The sequence below is a fragment of the Parasteatoda tepidariorum genome, chromosome 4 (assembly GCF_982258835.1).
Source record: "Parasteatoda tepidariorum strain Cologne lab strain chromosome 4, Ptep-v5.0, whole genome shotgun sequence".
NCBI lineage: Eukaryota > Metazoa > Arthropoda > Arachnida > Araneae > Theridiidae > Parasteatoda > Parasteatoda tepidariorum.
This window is the reverse complement of record NC_141758.1, coordinates 69,949,448-69,974,265: the sequence shown is the minus strand read 5'-3', so window position 1 is coordinate 69,974,265 and position 24,818 is coordinate 69,949,448. Positions and strand designations below refer to the sequence as shown.

The 24,818-nt window shown below is 27.0% G+C and overlaps 1 protein-coding gene across 1 annotated transcript; it reads left to right on the top strand.

The window, feature by feature from the left end:
• Positions 1-33: 33 nt before the first annotated feature.
• Positions 34-21,742, top strand: Rcd5 (microspherule protein Rcd5). The gene is made up of 14 exons (XM_016068254.5): positions 34-373; positions 2,623-2,717; positions 3,658-4,001; positions 4,085-4,120; positions 8,271-8,351; positions 9,220-9,329; positions 10,214-10,322; positions 10,562-10,697; positions 11,521-11,596; positions 13,737-13,765; positions 14,468-14,560; positions 18,732-18,814; positions 21,269-21,484; positions 21,576-21,742. Exons 2-14 carry the CDS (start codon positions 2,651-2,653, stop codon positions 21,648-21,650), a joined length of 1,455 nt encoding a protein of 484 aa, XP_015923740.1. The 5' UTR covers positions 34-373; positions 2,623-2,650; the 3' UTR covers positions 21,651-21,742.
• Positions 21,743-24,818: the final 3,076 nt, after the last annotated feature.

Below are 24,818 nucleotides of genomic sequence, written 5' to 3'. Positions count from 1 at the left end.
CAGAATCAGGGAAGAGTTTACAGTAATAATCTCACTAATCATTGGCTTCATATAAGCCAATTGAAAAATCCGGAAAGCGATTAAAATTTCTTTAGTGCAACACTTCCGTGAAAAGTAGCATCATCGATCGAACAATCGTAACTTTCATCGAATAAAAATCATAATAAACAAAGAACTTCAGCCTTTTTAAACTTATATAATTTGCGTCTTCCTAATTTTTTTAAAAAAATATATGTGAAACATTTTAAAATTACAAAATGTTTAATCATTGTCACACATTTTTATTTGATGGGGCTTTTCTTTATGAGGAATAAAGAATAAAAAAAATCTCCGAAGTTTCAGTGTTTTGAAAGTGGTTACAAATTTGGTCAAGGTAACTAATTTCTTTATTTTTCTTTAATGAACCTTATTTAAAAAAAAAATTACGAAATTGCATGCGCTCAATCGTGGCGTGAATGTCATTATACTCGTTAATACGAGTTTAAATATTTCGTAACTAAACGTCTATCCTAGTAAAAGCTAATAATCTAATCATCATCTAATAAAATCTATATCCTAATAAAAGCTTTTTCATCTTAGTTATTTCATTCGTACATTCCGTTTAGTTCGGTTTTTTTAATATTTAGTTAGATGTGTAACACGATTTCCTTCCATAAAGAGAATTAAGACAGTGTTATGGAAATCTTAGTGAACAGATTTCCCAAAGTTAGTAAAATAATAGTGGGTGCAAAACATTTTTGAGAAGAAAATATATAATTTACTTTCGAGTAATCAATTTTCATAACATTTGTAAAGAATAGCATTAGAAAACTACCTTTTATTTTAAGCATAATTATTATTTAACTTTTTTTACATGAATTATCATATCGTTTGCGTATTTTTAATCTTTTTTGGAATTATATTTTTTGTCTTTAATATAGCCCCCTTCAAATTGTTCTGACAACGCTATTTAAAAACAAAACGATAAGTTTCATCTAAAGACAGAGCTCATTCTAGACGGGGTGAGTTAGTGCCCTTATGTTATAGACTCCATTCCCTTTGTGCCCTTTCTTTCCTCAACTTTTCTTCATTTTTTCCCTAAACTCTACAGTGAATTTCTTAAACTTTTGTTATTTTCAATTCTTTTTGTTTAGTTAGTCATTGCTGTCAATACATAGATTTATATGGGAAAGGAAAAATATTCATCACGCCTTCTTGTTGCACTTATCTTTGAAAGTTTCCATTTACTTCCACTATCCTCCAGAGCTGAGAAGTTCAATAGGGGCCTTTCAGTTGTCCAGCAGGAATTTATTAGTGGGGGGAGAGGGATAAAAATGAGTTTCTCAAATTCTAGGTGTACTCTTCTCCCTAAAAGAACATAAATATTTTTTTTCTCAAGCAGTGTTCTATTGTACGGGGAGGAGATCATCCTTCTGGTAAACCAGAACTGTCTTTTGGAAAACTCACAGCTTTAGCAAGCAATCAAAATTCTTATGACTGTACCTAAACTACCATAAATTCAGGAACACCACTTACAATTCAACTAAACTGAACTTCACAGAACAAAATATCACTATAAAATATGTTCATTTGAGCAGATTTTAGGTTCAGGCTTATCTAAAAAATGGTGGAAATAAAAATAGACCATCATTAAATTTGTTTTTATAGTTTCTTAAATTAGTTTAATATAATATTGAGGGAGAACTGAGTAAGATGTGCTTCATTAAATTTTGTATGCTATTTTTTAATTAATCTTTTCAATGTATATTATTTAATTTAATGTTGCCTTTTTAATTATGTTTTTATACTACTTAAAGCGCCTATAATAAAATTAATGACTGGAAAGTTAATTATTTATTAAATCATAATTATGGTTAATCATTTTAATTATTAAATCATAACTACAGGCACTTAAAAACATACATTTATTATTTTATTGATATATGCATGCATTTTAAATAAATTACTAAGCTAATTAGCTCATTAACTTGATTTATATGTTAATTTATTAGTAAAAATTAGTAATGAATATGATTGCTTTGCTACTTTTTGTTAAGAAAAAAGTTTTTTTTCTGTTACTAATTGACAATGTTTTTTAATAGTATGTGTAATGCCCATAGAAAGAAATTATTGCCTTTTTTGAATAATAATACCCTTTTTTTAAACTTTTGCACCCTGCCCTTTTTTCTGCCTAGAATGAGCTCTGCTTAAGCGAACAGTGGAGATATTTATTCTATCTTTCTCTTTTTCTCAGAAATGAATGATTTTGTGTAGAATTCTTACGTTTTGAAAACAAACTTTTCATTTCAACGTAAAATATTATCCAACGCAGTTATTTTTTCTTTTTAATAAAAATTAATATAAAAAGTCATTACAAATTTTAAGGACTAGATTCGTGCTTTTAAAAATTGAATAATCAAACCACATTCAAGAGTAATGTTCCCTAAGTTTATAAAAATCATAAATTGTATTTTATTATTTTTTAAGATTTTAACTTTTTTATTTTAGTATCTTTTTGCCAGCTTTCCCATATTATTTATTTTGCATTGATGCATTAAAAAAAAAATTTATATCAAATATGAATTAGAGTTGTTAGATAGTTTCTAATATTTTTTTTAAAAATAATGTGTCTTTATTTTTTAGACATTATCTGATAGTCTATTTAGCTTCAATGTCTATCATTAGTGACAGTTCCCAAGAAGCTTCTAATGCTGCCTTAGGGGCCAATAATACACCTGGTAAAATTCTTATTTTTATTATTTTTATTTAAGCTTGAACAGACTTTTACTTAATTTTATCCAGAATTTCAAAATATTATTAAATAATTTATTCTTATTTTACAATTCTTAACCTTTTGCTTATGGCTAGTACAACAAGTGTACCAGAATTACAGGCTTTAATATGCTAAGTGTCATAAGCAAAAGGTTAATAAGTTTCATATTAATTTTTTAACATTTACAGTGTTTTCATCATAGAAAAAAAAATGGGTGAGAATTTCTCATCAAAAAGCAGGGTGAGATTTCAAAAAGTTAAGTGAAATTTCTAAAAACTAAAAAAACACAAAAACTCTTGAAAAAAAAATCATTTCCTTAATTATAATACATTTTTAATGTCTTCTATTTTTTAAAGCATTGAATATTTTTGGTGCATCATCATAGAAGATTTTGCCTTTACGAGGTATTTGTCCATCTTACATAAGTGCATAAAAATTTTTAACGTCTTACATGAAGAAACCTTACCTACAGTAAACACGTAGTTGCAGAGAAATGTGTTCTGAAAAGGGTTCCTTGGTTGTGTTCTGTTGTTCGAAAATGTTCTGAACAATACTGGTAAATAGGGAAGTGCGATAACGGGGCAGATGTTGAAAATAATGAAAGAACCAGGAAGAAAAGTGAAACGGACTTTATCCTAAATGGCGTAATTTGAAGCTTTTTCCAAAATGCGAGAAATTCGCGAGTTCTGAAATTAATTTATAAAATGCGCGAATTTCTCGTAGTAATAATTTTTTAATGTGAGAAAAGAAAAAATATGCGAGATTCTCGCGTTCTCGAGCTGTAGTGAAAACACTGATTTAATTAGGAATTATTTGTATGTGCATGTATATTGATGTGTAATTTAACAGAGGATATTCTATATTTTTTTAATTGTAAGACTTTTTCACTTTATCTGTTTCTATAGTTTCCTCTCCGAATCTTTATATCAAAGCTGAAACTTCCGATATTCCACAAGTGAATGTATTTAGAAACACTCCTGACTTGCTAAAAACAAGTAATACAGCCACTGATCAAGCTCAAAAACGAAGAAGTTCATCAAGATCAATTAAAAGAAAGAAATTTGATGATGAACTTGTTGAAAGTAGTTTAGTTAAAACTAGTCGCCCTCGGCCGCAAAATGTGGCCTTTCCACTTTTGTCGGCTGCCATTTCCCTATCATCTCCCACTGTTGCTGCGCCACCTAGCTCTGCTACCACTAGTCAAGCTCAACCTGAAATTTCTAATGTACCACCAGTTGAAAAAAGAAAGGTAATTATTTCAATTTTAAAGGGTGTTAACTCTTTATGATGATTTTAGTAAACTGCATATGTATTTTTTCTTCTTTATTTCAGCCTAGACCTAATCCAAAACGAGTAAAGAAACAGAAGGTAATTTAAATTATTTTGTTCTCTTTTTAATACAAATGAACTATTGATATTTTTTTCATGCTTACTGGATGTACAGTCCGCAAAAAAAAAAAGATATCACCCTGAATAACTTTCGTTCTAATGATCTGATTTTCACGAACTAAGTGTCAATCTTAATGGTTCCTGGGGGTGACCTCAAATATGCTAATTAATTAGTGCTAACTATTAATTAAGTTACGAAATCAGACACAAAAACGTACTTTCTCTGAATAAACATGTTTTTTTTTTTACATATTTGGAATCTAGACACTTGAATTAGGGGGGGTAGACAAAATTTTAAAACAATTGGGTCGTAAATTGGGTTGCAATAAAGGTTTATATATTTGGGGATAGTCCAGAAAACCGCCAAAAAAGTCGCCTGCGCAAATAAATATTTTAAGATAACCCATTGACTGATTCAAAAAAGAAACGCTTAATTTTACTAGGTTGCTAGGCAACCAATTTCTGACTGTAAAAAAATTGAAATAATGTTTTGTGATTGCTCTGAGAGGTTTAATTAATAGTTAATAGAAAACATCTCGAAGTTTCTAGGCAATAGACAATTTTTAAGTTCATTTATGTCCAAAAAGCAAAAAAAAAAAAAAATTTTTTTTAATCTCCTTTGAAAAAAAATTTTGAATCGATTTATAAGTTTTTAGAATTTAAATACATGAACTTTTTATCTGATATTATTTAGATTATGCTATTTTTGCTATGTTTATTCGAAGATTTCATACTAAAATCAAATTAACATAACTTATAATAGCTATATACAAAATTTTAGGGATAATGATTTTTACAGCTTTAATCGAGTCTTCTAGGCATGAAAGTTTGAAGAAGAAAAAGTGCTTGAAAAATAAAATGTAGATTGTATAGTAATTCTAATGCACATTCACAAGGTTTTCTATAATTTTCGATATTTCTTTTTTCTATAACTCAATGAATTGCTGAATGTTTAGTGGCATTTTAAAAACATTGAAATATGTTATGTTTATAAGATAATGAAATAAGATATAATAAGATATTGAAATAAGATATTGAAATAATATGAATAAGATAGTAAGATATTGAAATAATATGTTGCATATTGTATGATTCATTGTTTAAAAAATTGCTTCATTTTTCTAGATATTTACGTTACATGGTTTGGATAAAGATGATTGGCAAATAGCATCCACATGTTTCGATACATTCTGAAACTTACGTTCGCAAATTCACCATAAAATGTCGCACAGCATATTCTTCAATTACGATAAGCTACATTTACCACCAAATACCGCTACTATGATTATTTTTGTTTTCTTATATATATATATGTATATATATATATATATATATATATATATATATATATATATATATATATATATATATATATATATATATATATATATATATATATATATATCTGATATGATACTCTCTTTTTAAACAGAGCTCGTAAGGCCCTTAAGATACTGAAATGGGGGCACGAAAACTTAAAAGATTTTTTTTTCCTAATGCCCGCCTGTGTTAACATCCGTCATCTACAGGGCGACAAATATCTGTGTGGCCTAAGGATTCCTAACGAGCATCAAACATTCTCAAAATTAAGTGTTCATTCACTGGAAAATTTAGTGTTTATTCAATTTAAGAACTGTTCCTTCACTTGGTTATCTTACTACTTTTTATTTAAACCACCAAAAGCTTAAAACAATATTATGTAAGCTATCTAAATTTTTTTTACATAATTTGCATTTAATAACAAATATGTCGACATGCATTTAATAACAAATACGTCATTTAGCTAAAATTACAAATTTTGAAATTTTTTTTTTTTTAAAGACAAGCTAAGCTTAAGTATTCCTTCACTGGCTAGTTTACCCTATAAGATTTTGAGAAATTTGTGATGTTGTGAGAGATGCGTAAATATGTTGACTACTTATTTTTATTAATATTTATAAAATATATATTCAAGAAATTGATGAATATTTTATTCCAAATTTATTCATTCGTATGTATATTATTGAAATTTTATCAGTTATTGAGAAAAAAAAACTAAAAAATAAAAAATAATCACATTAAAGCAGCACAATCTGTTGTAAAATCATATTCTATCAGAAGCATGCTTTTATAAAACTCCACATTCTCTGAATAAAATCTATTTTATTCAATAAAATGTTTTATTCAAATTTCTTTACTAAATTGCAAATAGAATTTTAGACGACTAAAAAAGAAACATCGTATTTTATAGCTTAAAAAAATAAAAATGAAAAGATAAGCAAACGATTATTAGCGAAAAAAATATGAATGAAATTTTATGCTAAGCGCGCGAAGTCAAGTTCCTCGCAAGTTTATCACATTTTAATATTAATCGCCCCATTTAATCATTTCTTCATTGTCGCCAAATTATTTTTTTAAAAGTAATTAATTTTAATTTTTCTCAGCTTCTAATAAATAAAACCAGTTGAAACATTAGATTGTTCAATTCAAAAATATGTAGATTAATATGGTATAAAAAAATTCATACCTTGTAATTCAAAAATTTTTCATCCTTAATTTAATTAAATAATAAAAAATAATTAACAATTATTAAAAATTATTTTTTTCGTGAAATTATCTTTGGGTAAATGAGTTTTATGACTGGGTGAAATTTTCTTCGAATTGCTTTATTAGTTTTTAAAATATGACTAAAAACGTAAAAAGTGAAATTAACATTAAGGGGTACAAACTTTGAATCGCTCTCCTGACCAAACAATGGGGACCATATTTCCCAGATTGCGGCTACCCCCTATATTTTGAAGGTTAAAAATCCAAATATGTAAGAAAAAATATATGTTTAATCAGAGAAAGTACGTTTTTGTGTCTGATTTTGTAACTTAATTAATAGTTAGCACTAATTAATTAGCATATTTGAGGTCACCCCCAGGAACCATTAAGATTAACACTTAGTTCGTGAAAATCCGATCATTAGAATGAAAGTTATTCAGGGTGATATCTTTTTTTTTTTTGCGGACTGTACAACTTTGTTAAATTATGCAATTTGTTTAAAGTTTAAACTCTTAATTTATATTATAAATTATCTCGAGATTGTTGATGAAGTACAAATGTAGGGCAGTTTATGATGTTATCCTCTTATAGAATGTTTTCTTATGTTTTAGTCTTCAAATATAACATAAATTGTAAATAATACTGATTCTTCGTTACTACAGTCTAGAATAGGACCAGGGTTTTCTAGTCCGCTATCCAAAGCCACTTTTCCCCTATTTCTGACACCTAACACACCAAGATCTTTATCAGTCTTTCGGCAATCTGATGGCTGAGGGACTTTTTTTCTTGGCTCCAGAGGGTTTTTCAAAAGTTCTTGCAAGATTGGGATCTTTGAATGTTTACAAGTGTCCTAGCCATCTTACTTTAATGATTTGAACGTTGAGCTCTTTAAATTTGTTGTAGAGCTTAATGCTGTTAAGTGGTCACCTTATGTTATTTTCATTCACGAGGCTATAAATTTCCTTCTAAATTTTTCTTTTAATGATTAGCAGTTTTTTTTCTGCTGCCTTAGTAGATGTCTAGCACTTGCAGCCCTACGGGACCAGTGGTCGAATAAGGTCACTTAATAGCACTTTTTATCACGCCTCTGAATTGTTTTGATCGAATTCGGAAAATCCTGCATATTAAAGGTAATGACTATACAAATATTTAAATAAATTTTAATTCTAATGTTGAAAAAAAGATTGGAAGTTCTTCTAAAAGTTAATTATTATTACTTTTAATTACAAAACAAAACAAAAATTTGCTCAAATTTTAAAGTTTTAGTTCTCTTGATTCTAGAATTCCTAAAGTGTGTGGTTCAACACCTCGGCTATCACCAGATAACTTTGGTCTAAATTTGCAACATTTTCATGCAATTAATGTAAAAAATATTGCTATTAATTAACTTTAAATATAAATGTTTTGAAGTTGATTTCATGTTAAAATGTGTCATGAAATACAATTTAACTATTAATGAAAAGTATGATTTATGTATTTAAGATAATTTACATTCAATAAATTGCACAATGCAATATTTATATTGTTTTTATTTATAATGGAATGTTAAATGTTTGAATTATGTCATTTTTCTGATTCATAATAAAGAATAAATTTTGAATAGAATAATCAATCTCATGTAACCAAAGATGTGAGTCGATGGAAACCTACTGATGATTTGATGTTAGTTTTATCTGTTCAGCAGGTACATTACTTTTTATTTGTTTTATTTAAGCTTTTTTTATAATTTCAGTTATACTGGCAACTTATCCTTCTACTAACGGTCTTTTAATTAAGAATTTTATATTAATTTAAATGTTTAAAGATGTATTTATTTCGATTTATCCAGTTTTCACTTTAGTTAATTATGATAAAAAATATTATTTTATTTGCTGTTTTATAAAATCAATTATTATATTAAATAAATTTATATATTTTAAGTATTTGAAAAATTTTTCATACTTTTAAACCTTTGTTATTTCAACGGAATAAAAAAATAATTCAATATGGAGTGTACTATAATTGTGAAAAATATTGCATGATTTTGGTTTTGCTATTAATTTTTTGAGGCTCAACCACAGCGTTTCACGGATGCTATGAATTAAAACAAACAGATTTGAATGACAGAACCTTGTTAAAACTGTCCTGTTATTATATTTAATAAAATTTTTATTTTATGGAATTATTTGTTTTTCAAGTCTAAAAAATCAGGTTTAATTAAACAAAATAGTAAGCTCCACTTTTTATTTCTTACCCGCCTACTTTCCTTGTCAATTAAATGGTATTTTAGGGTTTAAGGGAAAAGAAAATTAGGTGTTTAATATTTAAAAATAAACTAATATGTAATAGTATAAAACTGTTAAAAATAATACATAAATTTTCAAGTTTATTTTTTAAGTTGGAAAAATGATGACAAAACTAAAAAATTCCACTTTTTTTTCTGTGTAATTTGGAAACTATTCAAATATTGTATTTATTCTATTTAAGTTAAGAATATTATATAATAACGTGATTAAGAATTTTATATAATAACGTTATTCTTGCCAAAAATTTATTCATAAATAATGTTTCAGACAAATAGTATTGAGACTGTGTACAGAGGAGTAAAGTTTTCTTCACCATTTTCACTCAGAGAAGTTCAAGAAAGATGGTACTCCCTTTTGTATGATGCATCAGTTTCAAAGTAAGTATTTTAAATTCGTTTAAATTAGTATCGGTTGAAACCCAATTGTTCTAAGTAGTATATGCTATATTTGTTTATCTGACATTTATCCAGATTTCTGCAACTTGTATCTTCACATTTTGATGATTTCCAATATCTTTCTCTTAATTTTTTTTCTCATATCATTTCTTAATTTTATTCATTTATAAATTATTGTTATTATCTATCATCATCTTACTTTATAATTTCATTTTTTCTTGTAATAAAAACTTATTATAAAGAGGCATCTCAATTCACTATGTTTTTCATGTTCAGCAAATGTTAGGAAGGATTTCACATGTGCTTCTTATTGTGCCAATGACTTAAAACTTGAAAAGTCCAATTGGTGAAATATTTTAGTTTCTTTTTTTCTTTCTGTAATGACTCTGATTTTATGTAGGGTTGACTCATTTTAGGTAATACAAGTATATTAATTCAAAGCTCACAAGGGAGCACTGGGATTCATCAAAACCTTACTTCTTTTCTTGAACAATTATGTGAAAAATAGTATGGTATTTACTTAATGTGAGCATTAAATCAACTCAATTAACTTAATATAAATCTAATTTACCGTGTAATTTATTATTAAAATTTATAAAAGTGATTATTTGTTACTAGTATTTTCTACTGACTAACATTTTTGTTATGAGAAGTAATTTCAAATGTATATTTTTCATTATTATACTTTGATTACACAAAAACATTTTGTTTTTAAATATTTTGACTTCAATTTTTACTTGCCCCCAACGAATCAGGACTTAAAGATATTTTCTTATATATTTCAATAGTTTTAAATTTTTTGGTTTGCATATTTTTTGCTTCAAATTCTTACAAGTCTTCTCAAACTTTTTTTACTTCTTTTTTAGGCCAGCAGTATTTGCAATAAAGCAACTTAATACTGATATTATTTCTCAAATTAGAGCAAAGGTACTGTTTAGTGAAGAAGAAGAAAAATTGATTGCTTCTGTACCTTTTGTAAGTATATAACTTTTATTTGCATACAATTGCTTACTTTTCATGTATTATGCTTTTTATTTGTATATATTTTTTAATTTACATCATTCAGAACAGATATATTCATTAATTATGTCTCAAATTTCCTAGGTACAAGAATAAAAAATGGCTGATTAATTATCCCTGCAATTCTACCTAATATTGAATAATTTAACGTATGTGTATGTATGTGATGTGTATTTATTTATACTCTTTTCTAGGATAAAGGTAGTTTAGAAGTTTTTCAAGCTCTATTAGATTCGAATGCATCTGTTTTCTTACCATCTCGCACTGCAAAAATATTGTACATGCATTGGTCTCTCATGAAACAATATAACCTTTTAAAGGATCAAACAGGTAATTATTTAAATATCCTATTTTCTTCTTAATTCTGGAAAATAATACAATTCGCTCATGTAAAAAATAGCGTACCTAACTCTTCAACTTATATATAATTCTCAATCAAAATGAACTCTCAATGAATGGAAGATGAGGTGTTACCCTACAAATGAAATTAGTGGAAATTATATTAAGTGTAATTTTATGAAACTCAACTTTCCTTAATTGGGATAAATTATGGTTGACTCTAAGTATTAATTTATTCTGCTAAATCTTTAGATAAAGCAGTTATCAATGGAAAAGGATATCTTGTAATTTGCTTTCTTATGTTACCGTACTTTCTAATGCCGATTTTCTCAGACTCATTGAATTATTTTTTACCTCTCCTTTCATTAAACACTTTGCAGCTATTACATTACTCAACATATTACAATAATGAAAAAAAAAACTTTCTATTTGCACAAAGACAGAAATTTATTAAATATGATCAACCAAGGCTTTTCTTTTTTTCCTCCATTAAAATTTGAACTTTTGTCTATAAGAAACTCCAATTTTCCCTCTTATGTGTGTATTTCAAATTTTTCAATACAATAATTTTTTTAAAAGCTATTATTTATTGCAGAATGTTTTTTTTTTTTTTTAACTTCGAAACTGGTCAAGATAGTGGTCAAATATTATTCAAATCTGGATCCATGAGTCTAGATTAGTTAAGCAAGTAAAATATGTGTTGTGGAAAGTTAAGATTCCATTTTTGAGTTATAATAATTTAAAATTGCAATATTATGCATTTGTCCTTACTGAATTATATAATAAACTGACAAAGAATTTTACTTTGGATTAGCTCAGCAGCAAATCGCCGTAGAAAGTCTCTTAACATTTTCTGATGCAGAAGAGATGTTTGAAGATTCTGACCTGCAGTGAGTAAATTTTAATTTATTATTTTGTGTTAAATTAAAAAAAGGTGATAACAAAAATATTTTTTTATACGGATACTTCAGAATTTCTTTTGTTTCTTTTATATATATATATTTACGTTGCATATTCAAGTTTTTTACTCAATGATTATTTTCTATGTCCTCAAATTTATACTTCATAATTTGAGAAGTCTATTAATTATTATTATATTCCATATCACTACTAATTATGTTACCTGGCATAAAACATATTTTCTCTACACATACCCTTTATTTAGCTAAATTAATACTTACCCCATGAAATATTACAAAGCTGCAACCTAAAAATTTCTTAAGAATCAGGATTTTAAAAAGTTTATAATTTTTCTTAAAAAGTGGTATTTATAAACTGTTATTGTTCAGGAGCTCTATGTCCAATTTATTTTAAAATTTTTACTTTTGTCTTAAATAAGACAATAAATCAATATATCCCGAAATATTCATTTAATGCATACATCATTATGCTAATATAGCGACTTTCATTTTTCATGAAGCATCAAAATTCTGGTTTAAGCCACTGATATAGAAAGACGCTCATGATATAATGATTTAAAATGCAATTATCCTTGCCTGGGCTAACATCGTTACCGCACTGTGAAGACTACTTTGATGTCTAGCTATGACGGTGATGTCGAATTGCAAAGAGCAAATTGAATCCGAAGTCCAGTGTTATTGCATGGGTCAGCATTGAAATGGAGAACACGATGCATAGTTTCTTTATCCAAATTTTTTTCCGAAGGATTATAAGTTTCTTGAAGATTATTTTCAGTGAGACTTAGGTTGCTTTGCGATTGGTGTGCATAATTTTCTTCGGATTTAACAAAGTTTCTTGTCGATTATTTTTAGGCCTACCCTTAGTTTACAATCACTGTGCAATATTTTGTCCTAATTGTTAACAAAAATTTTAATTTTTCCTTGATCGTTTTTTTTTCTTTCCCCCCCCCCCCCCACTTTTTAAGCGATACAATTTAGTAACAGTATTTTATATTTAAATAATTTATACTATGTTATAAAAAGTTAGTATATTTTTTTTTCTTTTCTTGTTTTTTAATTATTTAAATGCACAGAAGTATGATAATTTGATAGACTTTGATTATTTTTAAATAAATATATCTTCAGTCGTTTTTATTTATAAAAAATTGAAGCATACCCTACATTTATTTATTCTATATTCGGCTATTAGTTACTTCACCTTTATTATTTTATTATTATTATATTTATTATTCATATATTTATTATGTTTATTATTTTATACAAAAACATTTAGTACATAACTTGGTATTATGTCAGTTTTCATTACCATTTTTTCTTAATTTTTTTAAAAATTTCTCAATCTATGTATTTTTTTTATTGTTATTATTTTTAACTCTATGGATCTTTGGTTGTTTTTATTCAAAATTCTATAATTTTTTTTTTTTTTTTTTGCATTTATTAGTGAAACAAAAAAAATTTTTTAATTGAAAAGCTAATTAATCGATGTTTTGAGGTCTTCAAAGTAGGTTTTTATTAATTTAACAATAGTACTATTACTTTTTTTTCAATTTTTCTTAAAATTCTTTCGATGCATGTAAATTAAATATTTTGTTAGATATTCTGTATTATTTTTAAACCAATAAATCTCATGTCAATTTTATTTTCAAAAAAAAAATTATAATAAATAAATAAATTTAAGCAAAACTTACATTTATTTTTATGTTTTTAAAATTTGACCATTTGTAAAGATGATCCATGTAAAATAAATATTTTGTTAGATATTCAGTATTATTTTTAAACCAATAAATCTCATGTCAATTTTATTTTCAAAAAAGAAATATAATAAATAAATAAATTTAAGCAAAACTTACATTTACTTTTATGTTTTTAAAATTTGACCATTTGTCAATACAGCCTTATTGTTTTAAAGAAATAAAAGACATAGCAATATTTCAAAAACATATTTTTATATAATTTTTGTTTTACTTAAGTATACAATTACTTTTATTTTCAATAGCTTTAGTAAAAGATAAAGAAATAATTCTCTGTGTAATGTTTTAATGAGTAACTGAAAAATTTATCGAAAAGATGACTTTATTTAGGTTTTTAATTAATTTCTTTCTTTTTTCAGAGATCCAAAGGATTCAGTTCTCGAAGAAGGTTTGTTATAAAATGAATTTATTTCAGATACTTTGACATTTTGTTTAATTTTTTCTTCATAATTGATCTAATGAAATGTAATCTTATAAATTTGAAATGCTTATCAACTGTGAATAACATTTAATGTTTAGTTCTTAGGGAAAAATTGAGAAATGCTTTGCTTTCAGTATCATTCACTATTACATCACAACAAAAAATTTACTATTATATCATAGCAAAAAATTATCTACTGTTTTGTTCTATATATTAATTTGAGCATTGTTTTACAAATCATCATTTTTTAGTTTCTAATTTACTAATCATTAACTTAAATTTTCTATTTCAATTGAAATCCATTTATATAAAGAAAATAAATATGTATGCATTATTTCTGCATTTTAATTCTTTAAAATCTATCTTTTAAAGTCCAGGATTAATTTGGTTAAAGAAATGCGTAAATGATGTAATGGTTATCAATCTTAATAACACTGGTTAAATTAATCTAATAAATTCTCTTTTATTCATTTTGCTTTTTCTTACTCGGTTTTTGATTTTCTTTCAAGAAATGATTCTAAATCTCTTTAATAATTAATTGAATATTTTTGTTTGATGCCCAAGAAAAAAGGCATAATTTTAATTTCGTAATTTTATTTTTGCAAAAATACACCGTTTTGTAAAATATATGCATTGATTTCTGAAAAGAATTTATAATTTTTCTTTTAGAAACTGCTGGTGTGAATAGAAAACACTTGCAGGAAATCAAGCATTATGAAAATGAAGTTCCAAAGTGGCAAGTTCTTGTTGACCTTGTAACAGGTATAAAATAGTTTGTACATTTTTAGGACTTTTGTTAAAGTTCATTTTAATCAAATTCCTACTTTTAATAGAATTACAAATTGCTTATTAATATAAACTTTAGTAAATAAGGAACTTAATGCCATTTTTGCCATTTGCCTTCTTAAATTCCTAGAATGTTGCTTCCTTGCTTAGTCATAATTTTATTTAATACATCAGTTTCTGTACTTAGTTTCTTTCATAATTTTTTTTAAATATATAGTAACGACTCTACTATTAACGACTTCATCAGTCCACAGAACTGCTAATCTAATTCTTTTTAGGCTTCTCTTTCTTAATTGGCCTCAATATTATTTAACCTACTTTCTGGTGCTACAATCGAAGTTGAACCATAACATACCTAATTATTTGGCTCCAAAGCAGTCTGTAGAGCTAGGCTACTGACAATGTCAACCATTATCTATCTAAAGGTAACTCCAGATAGAATCGAGTTAACATGTCTTATATACTAGTGAATTGAAATTGAATAATTGTAGTGGTAACTACACTACAAGTCTGTCATACCAATTTCTTATTTTCAAGCTCTTGATGTCTCTTACAACCTTATCCATACATTTCTTTCTCGGCCAACCTATTTTGGTTGATCTTGGAATTGACATTAAAGATCTTTCTTGTGCATCAATGTAACATTCAAGTTTTAATACTTTAATGTTAGTTTCATCTTTTTGCTATTGCTCATCAACACCTGAAACTACTTACTTATTTCTGTTTAGATTGCTAGAAATTGCCCTTACTTGTTATCGGAAAATACCGAAATTCCCGATGTTTCAAGTTAGATGTTTCTGTGTTAGTTTCTATGTTAGTTAGATGTTTCTATGTTAGAAAATTGGTTTGGAAATTCTTCGCTAAAAAAAGAAAAGTGATACTCTTAATGGATAAATGCACAGCGCATAGTGATCTACCTAATTTGAAAGCTGTAAGCTTGCAGTTTCTCCCACCAAACACAACAGCAAAGTTGCAGCCGATGGACCAGGGTATCATAAAGTGCTTCAAACAGTCTTATTCTAAATGGCTTGTCAGAAAAATGATCTTAAATATTGTAAGCATTTAGAAGATTTGTAATTAATAAGCATTAATTAAATAATCCGACAATATCCAAAGTCCAAAACCAAAACTAACGGTAAGTCGAACTTCCGATATGTCGAAGTTTTTCGTCAGTCCTATCAGATTCGAGTTATCGCGAATTCACTGTAATTATCATTTCAATGAATGTTATTAAAATGTTTTTTTTAAATTTATTATTACCTTTTTGTCGGAGAAAATAGTAACTTCTTTAAGTCATAAAAAATTCTTGGAATTAATCATGGAAAATCATGAATTTGAAAATCTAAAATGTAGCAGATACCCTGGATTCATTCTTATCTCAAAATTTGTATCCAAGATGTTATAAAAATTATTTTTGACCATAAGAAATTATGGGATGTCGTTAATAATGTGTAGATATATCTGTTCAAAATTAGTGGTAGTCCATTGGTCCAGAACCACTATAAATGACTTTTTCTGAAAAAATTATTTAACAACCGTCATGACACAGTCTAAAACAACATTAGACATTGGGGCAATAAAAATGTAAATAGAGCAAGGAAAATGTTTATGGACTAGTTATATCAAGTTGCTGATCCTATGAACCAGTGACTACATTTTCGTAATTTCTATCCTTATTTCTTATTTTTGGCTTTATGTTACACTCATATACCTTTTTAAAATGATAGGGGGGGGGGGGGGAGAAAAGATGTAAGATAACAGAACTGGACATTAACCAATTATTAACAGTGTCTTCAATGCCATTGTTATCTATCCACTAGTTCATTCATTGGTTCTCTGCCTATAAATTGTGTATTTCACAGTGGGTATTTTTAACCTCTAACTCTTTGATCAGTGGACAAGTCCTTTTTAAGTACTAGCTACAGTAAAACTTGTGTTAGTTGGCCACTTGTGGTGCATTGTTTTAGTGGTCAACTTAGACAAGTGGGCAACTTATTGAGAGGCTGGGTCATTGTTTACTTTTTCGTTTCCTATACAGTGTAACGTCCCATATCCCGACGTCCCTTTCCCGGAAGGGTCGATTTCCCGGACACTTTTTAACAATCAAAATAAACAAACATCTCTCCATCATCCCCTTTCCTTAAAAAAAAAAAAAGAAGTCTTTTGACACATTTTCTCTTTTCCGCATCGAACCCATAAATCACCAGAAAGGGGAAGTGAAGATCTACCAAGACCATTGAGTGACCGTTAGGGATGCTCCTCCCTTGGAATGTAGGAAAAAGAGGGATATTTGTTTTCAAAAGATCGCAACTGAGTCCCCCCCCCCTCCTTTCTCATGCAGGTGGCTAGTAAAAGAGGCATTTCCTGGAACCTTTTTATTGAAAGAAGAAATACTGTGGAAAAGGGTAAACGGGGCAAGCGTTAAGGTGAAGGGGGAGTCAAAATGGAAAATTTGAATAGATCTAAAAGGATATATGTCCTTGAGAAACAAAACATTCGTTCTTCCCCATACCATGTAATATTTAGGAGGCGGGGGGAAAGGGGGTAACATTCTCTCTTTAGCAGATTCTTTCAGTCATAGAAGAAAAAATAAAGAGAACCCGATCAGCCTGCCCCGCCTTTATGCTTGATTGATAGCCAATGATTGGAGAGAAAACAATAATTTGTTAGTTCCCCACCCTCAACTTAAATGATCTCCTCTTTACACTTATTTTCTTTCACAAATAAGGAGGAAATGAATTTTTCTCCTCCACCTACCCACTTTAATGAATGACGGGAATTTCCCTTTCTTGCTTGAATCATTCTAGTTAAAAATGGCGGATTATTATTTTCATATGTCAATTTTTTTTCGTTTTCTATATTTTAAGGAATAATATTTTTTTTCTAATATTTCATATTTTATTGATTAGATATTCTAATACTGAAACATTATTCCCCTTAAAAATAATGTTTATTTATTTTTTGCTTCTTAGATTTAGATCATTTTAAGCTTTGTTCCAGAATGACATGAATTTCCCCTTCCTGCTTGAATCGTTCTAGTTCAAAATGGCGGATTAATATTTTCATAACTGTTAAATTTTTTTCGTTTTCCATATTTTCAGCAATAATAATTTTTTTCTAATATTTTATATTTGATTTAGATATTCTAATGCTAAAACATTGTTCCCCTTAAAAATAACGTTTATTTATTTTTTGCTTCTTAGATTCAGATCGTTTATTAAATCATTTTAAGCTTTGTTTACCTAGGGGGTCTATTATACGGAAAAATCTATTATACGGACTTCTGGAAGTCCCACCGATTCCGGATATGCGACTTTACACTGTATCATGTTGCTATACAGTATTTAAAAATCTTTTTTACTTGACTTAAAAAAAATTATTTTGTTATTTATGCATGTGAAGTGTTTAATAAAAATAATTTCTTAAACACCATCTTCTCTTCGAACACGAAAACATGTAAATTTGAAAACTTTAACAAAACAAAATTATTTGAACACTTTAAAATTTATTCTGTTATTACTACATTTACAAACCTATTTGTTACAAAAATATTCCCTCATTGTTGTTTGGCGCTGTTGATTAGACTTTACATCAGCCCAATGTTTTGAATGAAAGAAATGGTTAAAAGCTGACCCCCTACAGTTTCCCCAGATGGTCAACTCGCAAAAGGGTTTAGATTAGCTTTTTACACTAATTCACCAACATACATTTCATTTTAACATACATTGCAAAATGACAGAAAATTTTCTGAATTTTTTTTTTCTGGTCAACTTATGAGGGTTTTAGAATGGAATTTCATTATACTCCTAGACAAAATTGACTTATTTCAGTGGTCAACATACAGGATAGACAGGTGGTCAAGTTACAAGGGTTTTACTTCTTTATATTATGTAGGAAAAATTCCGTTCTTGATAATTGAGGTCAACTTATGCAGGTGTCCAACTTACAAGGGTGGTCAACTTGGCAGGTTTCACTGTACTCTGTTAAACTGTATTAAATTTTAAACTGCAAATTTGTTATCTTAAAATTATCAATACAGATGTTTTTTAACATTAATATATATTTATTAATATGTATTTATTAATTTTAATTTATAGGACCACCAAACTACTTGTAAACTATCTGAAATACTGTTTCATTCTTTTAGGTGTTAGCTTGCCAGACTTTGACAGTAAAACTTTAGCTGTACTAAGGGGTAGAATTGTCAGATATTTAATTCAATCACGAGAAGTGAGTAACTAGCAATTTTCTTATGATAAATTCTTGCTAATATATTAACTAATTTTCAATGATTTATCAATTCATGTAAAGAAACATGTTTTAATACTGATACTCAATGGTTTTATTAAACAGATACAGTTTCCAATAAATGCATAAATTATTAATTGCATTATAGATTAATGATAATATAAAGTATATTAATAAATTATAGATTGTATGTAAATTTTAGGAAGGTTTTATTAAATCCGTCCACTTATTATAATTAGCTACATTTGACTTATAAATTTTTAATATAATATATTTAAATTCTCTCCTCTATAAAACTTATTCATAACTTTTGTTAACATTAAACTGTTTCTCTGTAAAATTTTACATATTTACCTTAGCAACAATTTTACCTTGGCTCACTATAAGTCCTATATGAACATGCACTGAGAGACCAATATTGGGGTGTCTAGGTTTTTTAATATTGATTCTATATTTATAGGACTTTTATTGACTGAATAATGATTATAAAATATTGGGTGAAACTGACAATTTTATATAAGGCTGATGTTGGTTCTAAAGTGGCTGTAAAATATCAGGTTAAACGAGCAATACTATTTAGAGCCAATATTAGAAAATAACGGCCCTTTGAACACTTATTGAGCCAAGATTTGTGAATATTGGTCCAATAAAGCCTTCTTAAAGTTATTTTGCATTATAGTTGAAACAACAATTTTTGAATGAACAAATGGTATCTTAATTTAATATATAATTCTTGGAATCAATTAAATGCTAATCTAAAAGTCTTTTGTTGACAAAAAATCTAAACTTTAAATTGAAATGTCTTTTTTTCAAAGGGGAAAAAAATCTAACTAAAGTTGTGCATGTAAAGTAAACTCTCTCAGCAAAGTATTATAACCATAATAAGAAAATTTGTAAGCATAAAGGACTTAAACAGAGCTTTTTTATTACTTTTAATCATCTTTAAGTTATCTAAATATAATGTATTTTACAAAATTTGCTCTACGTATAACTGATTTTCAATTATTACAATACATAAGATTCTCTGATTTAAATTGAAGCTTGGTTTACTAACAAACTATAGTTTTTTTTTCTTTTAAAAAATATCATCTTTCATTTTGGAGCTTGTTCTATGTTTGCATACCATTTCCATTGTATGCTTTGATTGGGTCAGTTCAAATTCACTGGACATTAAAATGAATTAATTTTAAAAATTCCGTTTTCAACTATACTTTTTTTCCCCGTCAAGAAATCCCGGGGAAAATTATTTTTCTCTACTTTCACTATTCTAACAATTATAAATTTTTCATATCCAAATTAAAGAATGTATTCTCTTTAAATATAAGACTATAAGAAATTTTACCTTTAATATCAAAACATGATAATATTTGCTTTTAGAATCAATGACAACAGTGCTAAATGTGTATTTTAGAAAATAATTGAATAACAGGATGTAATTTCATAGATCCGTCTTGAATAGAGAGGTGCATACAATTCACTCTTCCAAATTATGGCTGACATCTAATTCTGCCAGATGCCACCATTAATGACAATGATGAATTATTCACATAAATTATAAATAGTTTCCTAGTTAATTTCTACTAATTGAATCCATCTTTAATTGGTACATCCATTATGTTCTTTTTGTTTCATTCAGTGATTTTTTTAACTGAGTTAATAGCTTAGTATTTTAATCTGTTTTTCTAATTAAACATGGCACCACATGTTGAAATAGAAATTAGTTACATAAATCCCACAAACTTCTGAAAAAGTTTACGCTTCTGTTTCAGCTGCCCTGGATAAATGTATGTGTCATGGCTGTAAAATACATTTTAACAGTCATGAGCAATTTTCTCAGACATGGTGCTATTTACAGTGATACAAAGAGTATGCGTTAAATGTAATAAAACGATAAAGTTTGGTTCTTCACCTTATCTCAGTTTGCAAGATTTGCGTTATTATTGATTTCAAAAATATTTTTTTTGGTGATATGAATATTTTTATATTTATTTTTTTGTATGCATAAAGATAGCTACTGACCTTCTATGATGAAAACAGTAGATAGACTCGTGTGCTTATAGTTTCTCTGATTACAAGGATAAATAATTTTCAATGGAGATTGTTTTGCTTTAGTATAAATCATCAAAGACTAAAGAGGAAATGAACATTTAAATTGTAATTATGCAAGTATGAAAAGCCGGGAAGAGAAATTTTTTTTAAATAAATGTTCAAGATTCACTCTTTTGGCCCCATTTCCGTCTTGCTGTTTTATATAATCATATTTATCATTTGAAATAATTTAACCCTTACAAAAATTTTAGTTTTTAGACTTTTTGTAGTTAAATTAGACTTTATACAAAAGGCTGTAAAGTTTGTAAATTTCATTTATTGTTTTCACTTAGATACAAATTAAAAATAAAATGAATGGCCTTACATTTTTTCATAATTTTTAAATAGGTTACGTTTGGACGTTCAGCTAAAGATAATACAGTTGACATTGATTTCGCACTTGAAGGTCCAGCATGGAAAATTTCTAGGCGACAAGGTGTTATTAAAATGGATAATAATGGTGAATTTTATTTAATAAATGAAGCTAAAAAACCTATTTTTGTTGATGGAAAACCAGTTTTAAATGGAACAAAGTACAAATTGAACAATAACTCTGTCATCGAGGTAAGCATAAAAATGTAATTAGATTATTTTTGTTTTTATTATTTTTTATACGCATTGTTTTAATAAATCAATTACATGCTTTTCATTTCAGATTGCTGTGCTAAGATTTATATTTATTGTAAATCAAGAAGCAATTGCTGCCTTAAAAAACAAGAGTACAGTCTGATTATTTGATAAATAAAAATTTGAATATTTCACTACTATACCAACCCTTGTATCTATTTGTAAATAAATGTTTGTTATTCTGCTTTATTAAAAGTGGATTTTTATCTTTTTTCTAAAATATGTATTTTCTTTGAAGAATATATTTATTTTTCTCAATAGATAAACAAGGAACAAATAAAACTATTTTGGATTCTAAGATCAGACACAATTATGAGTCTGATCTTAGAGTGACCCGATTCCAATTGTCTAAATTCAAGTTTCAGTACAAAATTACAAACTGTAAGCACTCATTCTGTTTTACTTTTCACCATTTACAGTAAGACAAAAGAACATAAAAAATATCTAAAAAAAATTTGTTCTATGGCACAATGTTTTTTATGGCCAAACAGTTCCATGTGACAAACAACAAATAAATATTGACTTATCTCTTAACAAACCAATGCTTCCATGTGAACTGCATGGATCTTTTCCTTACTGGACTCAATGCACCAGAGCAAGTGGCAAAAATAATTTTATTTTTATAACTTTTTATGTTGCCATATTTATATATAATAATTAACATGTTGATAAAATTAAAATATAAATGTTTTCATCTCTATTCTTGATATAAAATACTTCAGTTTCTCTTCATATAGAAAATAGTTTGGACCTGGTGGGAAATAAAATATTTTCAGACAGTTATGGATTAATACAAGTTAAAAAATAATTGAAATCTTTTTTTATATAATATAATTATTTATTTAGTATTTTAAAATTATTCATATTTTTTAACAGATTTACTTCAGCCCAATCAAATAATATGTAGGTTTATTGTGAATGATAAAAATGGAACTAAATTCTTTTTAGATCAAAATTCCTAATCCTATAACCTCATTAAAGTAACAAAATTATTTTACTGATTTAAAATTTCCTAACTCAAAAACAGTTCTATGTAAACAAAATTCTGTTTTAATAATTTTTTTAAAAAAAATATTGAATTGTAAAGCAGAAAAAAAACTGAGGTAATTTTATTTTTACATCAATAAATATTTTTTAATTGTTATTTAGCAACCTATTATTAACTCATTAACAAAATTTGAAAAAAGAAAATAATGATAATAAAATAATATTGACTGTTAATATAATAAATGTTTCGTTTAAACTACTTCGTGAATTTTAAGGAAATATTTCTTGATATTTATAATTAGTTGTGGAAATCTCTTGCAAAACAAAAAGAAAAAATGTAGGATTGGTACGCACCTGTTACACCGAGAAAACGAGATTCGACAAAATCGGGAGGAATTTTCATCCTATCAAACATTGCAAAAAAAGACGCTTTTGTTTGCGGTTGCACAAAATAATATTTAAGAAGCGATAAAATAAATTAATTGCCGAACAGATGATCACTTGGTAGATTATCAAAATACTTCTTGTCGTAACATTCTAAGAAAATTGTTTTTAAAACAATGCAATGAATTACTGACGTACCAACTCTGCCACATTTTACAGTTGACTCGCGATTTCTGGTTGAATCTACTGATCTTTGTAATCGATCTGAGAATTTTCTGAATTTCAGTCGACTGGAGAGACAAAAGCGACTTTTTTTCTCAATTTTTTGTTGTGGTAATGCTAACCCATTATCATTACGTTACTGGAATTCCGATGCTGGTGTACTAATTTATTTGTAGATCAGTGCCGCAATGCTTTTACTTGGGGATTGTACACAAAGTTTTTCATCTGCGTTTAGGACAGTCAATGAGAGAGCCTTATCACTTTTCAATTTTCTTCCCCCTTTTTGATTAAATAAAAATAAAATGTAATTAAAATTCTAAAATCGCGAAGTTCGATCTGAGGGACTATTCACTAATTTTTATCTATCTTACTGGATGTATGATATTCAGAAATTTTAATACTTTTGAGAAATTCTATAAAAAAATTCAATCGTAATTTTAATAAAGTATCTAATATTTTAAGCACACGCAGTAACAAATCTTATAATATTTAAATTTGTCATTTAAAAAAAATGAATTCAATCTTTTCATTTAAGAACAATTGATATTAAAATTCAATGAGAAGAGAATCATCAAAATGGTATATTAATAGGAGGAACTATGTACTAATTTACATTGACAAAAATGGTTAGTTACTCACAAGCTTTTTTTTTCCACAAAATTATTAAATTCTTTTTTAATTATTTTATTAAAGAAATATGGAACTCAATTTCTACTTTTTATAAAATATTGAATTTTTAAGTATTTAATAAGGTAAGTTTTTTAATGCACTTAATAAAATTTTCATTTAAATAAGAAGACTGTATTGAATTAAGAATTAAATTATTAATGAAGATTTAGTAGAGTAGGAGGTTATATATTCACTTATGTAATATATTTTCATGCATGCGCTTTTTTTTTTTTCTATTTAAATCACAATACATCTTTATCATTAGCAAGTGTTTAGGAAATATGGAAAACAGAGATTTTCGGTATTACAAAAGAAGAGTTAATTGAAAATGTTTCTTTTCCCTTCGTAGTTTGTTTTTTCTTGTAGTTTTTTTTTTCTTTCCTAACTATTTTAAAGGTGTTGATTATAATATCTAAAACATAACAAATTATTTTAATCACTGATTTTTTACATTAATGTTTTAAATCAATTATTTTATTTAGAAAATCAGATTATTTAAATCGCTAGTTTTAATCATTTATGTATTGCCATTGTGGAATTAGGTGAATTTATTTTCCCTTTTATTTTTTAAAAAATATTTCTATAATCAAATTAAAAAATAATCCAATTCACATAATGTTAAAATTATGCTAGAGCTCAAAGTCAAGTATACTTTATGATAGATCCAGGGCCGTCTTCATAACACGCAGGACCCCCGGGCACAGAAATGTTTTGGGACCCTATAACAGGACATACTGCTTAAAATCGAACTAAAAAACTTCACATACACAAAATAAAGCATTTTTAACATATGCAACAATTTGAACAAATTTAAATACATTTTGATTTAAATTTGTTTTTAGTAGACACAAAAAAAACCGAATTCACATAAAAACTTCATTGGAACGTAGAAAAAAAGATTTCGGTTGTTTTTTTAAGTTTCCCTGATGATAAACTATTCAAATTATTGTTGTTTGCATGATAATCAATCACTATTTGTAGGGGGGAAAAATTACACACTTTATGCAGT